The sequence below is a fragment of the Gouania willdenowi genome, chromosome 16, assembly GCF_900634775.1.
Source record: "Gouania willdenowi chromosome 16, fGouWil2.1, whole genome shotgun sequence".
Classification (NCBI taxonomy): Eukaryota; Metazoa; Chordata; class Actinopteri; order Blenniiformes; family Gobiesocidae; genus Gouania; species Gouania willdenowi.
This window is the reverse complement of record NC_041059.1, coordinates 16652645-16659880: the sequence shown is the minus strand read 5'-3', so window position 1 is coordinate 16659880 and position 7236 is coordinate 16652645. Positions and strand designations below refer to the sequence as shown.

The window sequence follows — 7236 nt, the reverse complement described above, 5'->3', positions numbered from 1 at the left end:
TTCATTTTTTGGTTAGAATATAACAATAAAATATTTAAAGAAAACATCACTCTGATACATGTTCAAGCCACACAAGAAATTTTGGATTGAATTTGAATTTTGAATTTGACTTTATTGTTTATTTAAAAGGGACAATGCACATTAATAAACAGACATGCTGTAAATGAGCCTGAGGCTATAGTTTTTATCTGGTGTCCCTGGCCAGATTTTAAAAGGCAACCTAAAAATTTAAAAGGCATGAAAACACAGAGTACAACACAGAATACAACATGACAACAGAGAACAGTTATGACAAATAACACAAAAACAATCACTGATATTTACTGATACAAAGCACCAAAGCCAGGACTAAAACAGGAACACAGTTCAAACAAAATAGTTAATCCATACTTAACACAAGAGAAACAAACAATGGACAAAAATCTAAATAAAATAAGATAAAAACAAAGATGACTATCATGTTACATTTAGTTTTGGAACAATTCATAAATTAATGAATGAATGGTTTTTGCTTAATGCCGAGGATATGCCAAAACATATATATATATATATATATATATATATATATACAGCATATACTGTACTTTGGAAGAATAAAATGAACAAAATGACTAATAGAAAAAAGCTGAATATGTTTTAAAACAAACAAACAAACAAACAACCAAAAAAAGACTTGTAACAATAAAGTATATATATTTTTTGTCTAATGAGAAAAAAACTTTTGTGAGGGAATAATTACGCATGCGCATTCCACCTCTCTCTGTGCTGCGTGGGCGTGAAAAAAAAAGAGAGAGGGGGGAAAAAATGCAGCACGACTTTGTAGTTTGTGTTGAAGGGTTGAGGTGGGGGTGTAGGGTGGGGGGTGTAGGGTGGAGAGGTGGGCAGTGGTGAGCAAACTGACCTCCCAGAAATGTGTAAATAAAGGCGTCTGAATGAGGCGTTACCACTCAGGATTTCTCGATCAATCACAGGCCGGGGACAGTGGTTTCTTCTTCTTCTGCCAAAAGCCCCAAATTGTCATTGGTCAGAGGTGATCATGTGACATGCAGCAGCAGCAGCAGAAGGGTCTGAATCCCACCATGTCCTCATGATTCAACCAATGGTTTATGGAAAAGAGGTCCCACCACGACCATAGCTAATTTATGAAAATAAACTGCTTATTAATTTTTGTATGATTGCTGGCCACCTGTGGGGCTACATCAGGACCAAAGAAGGAGGAGATGAATTACGCATTTGGGAGAGAAAGTGGTTTCATCAACAGCCAGCCGTCGCTCGCTGAGTGTCTGACATCCTTCTCTAACCCTGGTGATGCGTTTCAAAGTTCATCAATCAAGAAGAGCGCAGAGCTCTCACTAACGACACTGATCCACCCTCCACACACCACCTCCACCACCACCACCACCAGCACGGAGGAAGAGGAAGAGGAGGAGGAGGAGGGGGGGGCGCGGACAGGCTGCAGTCCGCCACAGGCTGCATCTCTGGCCCCGGAGTATCCGTGGATGAAGGAGAAGAAGAGCACCAGGAGAACCCAGCAGCTCAATACTGCTTCATCCACTGCTTCATCTGCTGCTCTGTTGACCACGGCCGACTTCTCACCACTTCACTTCTCCCCCCAAGGCAAGACACACAATGATTAATGTCCTCCATGTATAAAACGGCTCCTGGGTGTCTGAGGGTTCTCCTCCAGGAGCTCATGCATCCCCCGGCCTTGGAGCGCGCGCATAGGAATTTGATTTAAGCATGCTTAATCTCATCAAGTAACGCACTGACTTGAGATACAGTGTGCGAGTGTTAATGTTTGACAGTAATGGAGAGTGATAGATTATTCTTACACGGTCCAGCAGCTGGCATGTTCATTAATCTTCACCCTGCGTCCTGTCCTGTCCACGCAGGCCCATCATATTCTGCTGGGGCCCCATAAATCTCTCCCCCCCCCCCCCCCCCCCCCCCCCCCCAATCCGTCCTGTTGCTTATTGCTTGTTTGCAGAGCTTCACTCTGACCCACACACTCATTTACACATTTTTCTTGGTATGTTTTTTTTTCCTCCCAATTTACATGATAGTTTGTGTTTTATTCTATAGGTTCCCCGGAGCCAGCGGACAGCGGAGCTGCAGGCGCGTCCAGGAGGCTGAGGACCGCGTACAGTAACACTCAGCTCCTGGAGCTGGAGAAGGAGTTCCACTTTAACAAGTACCTGTGCAGACCCAGAAGAGTGGAAATAGCCACGTTGTTGGATTTAACGGAGAAACAGGTGAAGGTGTGGTTTCAGAACAGGCGCATGAAGCACAAAAGGCAGAGCCACAGTAAGGAGAACCGGGACGTGGGGCCAGAGGAGGAGGACAGCAGGGCATGTGCCACACTAAGATATTTCCACCCACAGCACTGTCAGGGTGGACACAATGAGAACCAAAGCCAGGGTTTCGTCCATTCTTTGAGCAGAAATGAGAAAAATCTGAAGCATCTTCCACCCTGCGTGTCAACAATAGGCCCCCACAATGAGGAGGACTCCCCCGGGTTGGACGCCTCTTCACCGGATCTCCACGTCTTCTCGTCCTTTTTCTGTCCAAACTGGTCAGACTCAGCTCAAAGTGCGTCTCCCTTATTATCCAACACTTTGGACCTATTCTCAGAAACACTCACTACAATGGACCTAACGAACATGAGCTACTGACATTATTTTATCCATATTTTATTCACTCTGATATTTTAGCTTGACGAGAAAATAGTTAAGGTAAGTTAAATAGTCTAATATGGCTTTTTTGTGTCATGCATATTTGGTGAACAAACACGTTTATTTTTGTAAGAGTATATTCCATTTTTTTTTTCTGGAAATAAACCATTACATTGAATGAAACTTGCACCACTATTGTCTCTCTTTTTTCTTTCTTTTCTTTCTTTCTTTTTTTACAGGAATTAGTTTTTTCGCTCATAAATTATAAACTTTTAGATTTTCATAGATCTTTGAATCCCCAACATCTCCATATAAGACAAATATATCTGACCACAAATGAAGGGGAAAACAATAGTTAGGTTGTATATCTACTGTACACCTAAATTTAAGAAAATGTGGTTTAAATGATTTTGGCATATTATTCATAAGGTCCATATCAGTAAAATATAAATTATTTTCATCACAGCACGTTTAAATGTAAGAAAAACAGCGTTTTCTGTTAGTAATGGCCTTTTTACTGGCCGATTTTTTATTTTATTTTTTTTTACTTTGTGAATTAAAGTTACCACCAATAAAATGAGCAGGTAATTTACAGCCTGATCTATGATGTAATATCCTTAAATTCTGAATTGGTGTTGTCATTCACAAAACAATGTTAATTAATTGTAATTGCATCAGCATGCAATTGTTTAAAAAAATTTTTTTTTATTAATTTTAATAGATTTTATAATTTAACAAGAAACTGCACGGGGTGAATTTGCATAGTTAACCTATTTTATTTCAATTTTTCCTTAAAAGTAAAGTGCAGTGGCTGCTATAAACTTTTCCTCAACTGGACAGAGATGTTTAGTATAATTTAAAACATTTAACTCCACTTTTTTCAGTGATACATCTGAAATATAATTGCTTTTATTCAGTTTTTAATAACTGTTGCCTACAGCACGTGTTTAAAGCCTCACTGAAAAAATGAAAACCACGTGACATGATTCTGGAAACTGTTCCAAATGGATACGATAAATCTCACTATATGGGACAGTGAGCTTGTATCTGAACAGCAGTTTTCAACTGCAAATTAAACTTAAGCAAAATCAATGGAGTAATGTTAATTATGGAAATATAGTTAAAATATGGCTAAGGGGGAGATGCAATAGTCACTGATAATTCATGAACCTTTCTAAAACCAATAGATAACCATAATTAGTGCAATGTGTGTGTAGGGTCAATGCAATATCTGGTACAGATACTGGACCTTATTGCTCCATCCGTGAGAAAGTAGAACATTTATCATATGAAGAATGGAAACGATTCGTTTGGAGAGGACAGAGAATGGAGCCGTGTGGGAAACTGGATATGTCCTGCCCTCCCTCAAACATGCCCACTGACATTCCCTCTCTCTCTCTCGCACACACTCGCTCACTCACGCACACACCACAGGTCAGAGGTCAAGCTGGCTCTCCTCTCCAAGCCGGGAAGAACTACTGCCAGGTCATAATGGGGTCAGAATTTCAATGGGCACAGAGAAGCCATGGCTCATAAAGGGTGTAGTAGATGGACAACTAAAGCCAGCATGAATAAGAAATAAAAAATGTAAGAAACAGTGAACAATGACCTAAGGATGGAGGTGTAAGCCCCGCTGCGTCATTGCTAAATCTGAGACACAAATCTGTCCAGAATCAAGACCTTCTGAGTAAATTTGGCATTTTACTCATGGAATTATATTCATTAAATTTTCCTGACAAAGCCCAATGAATAAAATGCACACTCCTACACGATGTGAAAAGCAGGTTTAGCTTAGACTGATAGGCTGGGATTTTGTGAATTTATTCAAAAGGAAGCGCAGAATTAGGCTGCAGCATAAAAAGACTTAACACACCCTAAAAACTGTAACATCTGGAGCTTTCTGATTTTTTTAATTTATTTTTTTGCACATTAATACATCATTGCCTTTTATTGCTTAGAGTTGACAGTGTATAGTTTATGAACTGTTTTTAAATCATACTTATCCAGCTCATAATAAATTGTCTGAAGAGAAGCTGAAGGTGTTTTTGTATTTTTGTGTCACACAGAGCATAACACCTGCAGCAACAATAAAACCTGAGACTTGACACAAAGCCCTATTAAAGCGCTATACTCACATCTCTGTTTCTTTCCTCTGTGACTCACTTCAAAGGCTCAGAAATGTCACCTGGTTTGGCTTAAATTGCCTTTCAGACAATGACTAATAAGTGATTGACATCTTTATAAACTATATGACAGAATGCTATTCTCTAAAAAACAAAACAATAATCTTTGTGTAAGAGGATATAGTTGCTGTTTTTGTACTACTGGGAAAACAAGTCTTTTTGTTGAATTGTCAGGTTTGAGTAATTGGTTTAAGAGACAAATTCATCACAAGCTTTAATAAATATTAAATAAAAGGCTCATAGTGTAAACTATTTCTGCCGTGCCCCTCCTTGAAGAATGAAAAACTCTTGGTGCTTCCCCATCATGACTAAAAAAAAAAGGGTAAAATAAGTGTGACCTTTTCTGAAAATAATACACATTTTGACTGTTCTTATTCAAATCTCAGAAAAACATTTGCCATCACATATTTTAGAAACCTAATAAAGCTCTTTATTAATATATTGCTTTTCATGCTCATTATTCAGCAAGGCCATTCTAGCACCCACCCATTCACCCCTTGTCATGACGTCACTCCCCCTCTGGGTGTGCGGACCCCAGTTTGGAAACCACTGGGTTAAATCAACTCATAACATTGTTAGATGATCTATGACTGAAAGTTGTTTTCTGTGAGTATACATGACAAATGGGTATAAATGTAATGGAAATTCCAGTTGTTTACACCTATCCTTCTTATTTGACTTCATGTCTTATTCAGGGTCACAATGCTGAACCCAATATGAGCAAACACTGGATACACCCACTTCATAATAATGATCATTATTCCCATAGACAAGGCAGTCAATGACATACAACTGCTGCTATGGTCATTTTGGATACTAATAAATAAACGTCTGCATTCCTGTTTTTGGACTGTGGTTTAGCGTTATAACTTCTACTGCTTTTTCAAACTGAATGTTTTGTTGAATATAGAATAAGGAAGACATATGTAGGGCTACCAATGCTAAATGTTTCCTTCCTGAGCACTTGTGGTTTCCCTCTACAATCTCCCTCCCTCCAAATAACAGGGTTGTTTTCCAATCTTTCCGCATTTAATCCACAGAGCTTTACCAGTGGTTATTATGGGCACAACATTCATGTGTCATGGAAGAATTTCTAGTTAGTTATCGACTAAAACATAATGATGAAGTGAATCATTGGGATTACTTTACACATTGATGCTTTTTTGTGATGTTCTATCAGGGAACAAGAGTTTAGGTTATTGGCGTAAACCTGTTAGTCATCCACATTTACATAGAAATATTCAATCAACTTGTAAGAAAAATAAAACAGCATTCCTTGACTTTATTTCAAATATTGTACATTTGGACAATGGAGTCCTTTCTCTCAGGGTGCAACAATTTTTTGTATTTAAAATAAAATTAAATAAACAGCGTAAATCATTAGCGAATGCAGTAGATCTAGGATAGAGAGGGGACAGCATAAACATAATAAATGTGATATAGTATGTGTGATGTGATGGGCTATGCATAATTTGAAAAACAAAAAGTCTAACTGCTGCATAAGATAAAAATGTATGAGAAGTTGATATTGAAAACTATTTGGGGTTAATGTTTTGCGTGTTCGCCACTTGGCTGTGTGCACAGCAAAAAAAAAAAAAAAAAAAAAACTAAGCAAGAGCACTCTATCCCCATTAATAACAATATTATAGATCCAAATGTATGCGTACCCTCATTTTATTAAAAGAAAACAACAATAGTAAAATACACAATCTGAATCTGATCCAAACCAAGCCGACAAAATTTCTACAGAATTTTTGACTCCGTTAAAAGTAAAAAAAATGGATTTCATAAAGACCCGTCAATTAATTTGAATTTGGGAAATTTTGCCAATGACGAGAGATATGGATTAGTTATTTATTTTTTTAAAACTCTCCAGAATCAGTATTTAATTAATTTAATGAAATCCTTTGTGGCATAAGGTCTATCTTTGTTTATCAAAAAATGTGTTTAAAATTTAGTCAAAATCCATTAAATACTTTTGATGTAATCTTGCTTACAGACTCACAAATAAATAAATAAACTTCATTGAAGGTATTACCATATAGGCGAAGTATAAAAAGAGAGAGAGAGAGTTTAGCATGTTCAACACAACAAAGCCTGTACATTCTGCTTTATTCATGCTTTTATCACAGGAAGTTTTGTTTTGTTGAAAAATATTAATTGCACAACAATGGCAAAAGCATGTACATGTATTAGGAATACTCAAGGAGTCAGAATGGACAAAAAATCTCGTAAGAGAAAAAAAAAGAGAAAAAAGAGAGAAAAAAACAACAGATGATTTATTTATTTATTTATCAGTGGAAGTTGCACCCATAATCAGAAAGTGACAGCCCCAGGAATAAGGTGAATATTTCAGTCAAATGGTTAATGAAGGTATAGCA

At 37.6% G+C, this 7236-nt stretch overlaps 1 protein-coding gene across 1 annotated transcript; it reads left to right on the top strand.

Annotated features, from left to right (window-relative positions):
* Window positions 1-1041: 1041 nt before the first annotated feature.
* hoxa2b (homeobox A2b) lies at window positions 1042-2672 on the top strand. The gene is made up of 2 exons (XM_028470488.1): window positions 1042-1617; window positions 2083-2672. Exons 1-2 carry the CDS (start codon window positions 1221-1223, stop codon window positions 2670-2672), a joined length of 987 nt encoding a protein of 328 aa, XP_028326289.1. The 5' UTR covers window positions 1042-1220.
* The last annotated feature ends 4564 nt before the right edge of the window (window positions 2673-7236 follow it).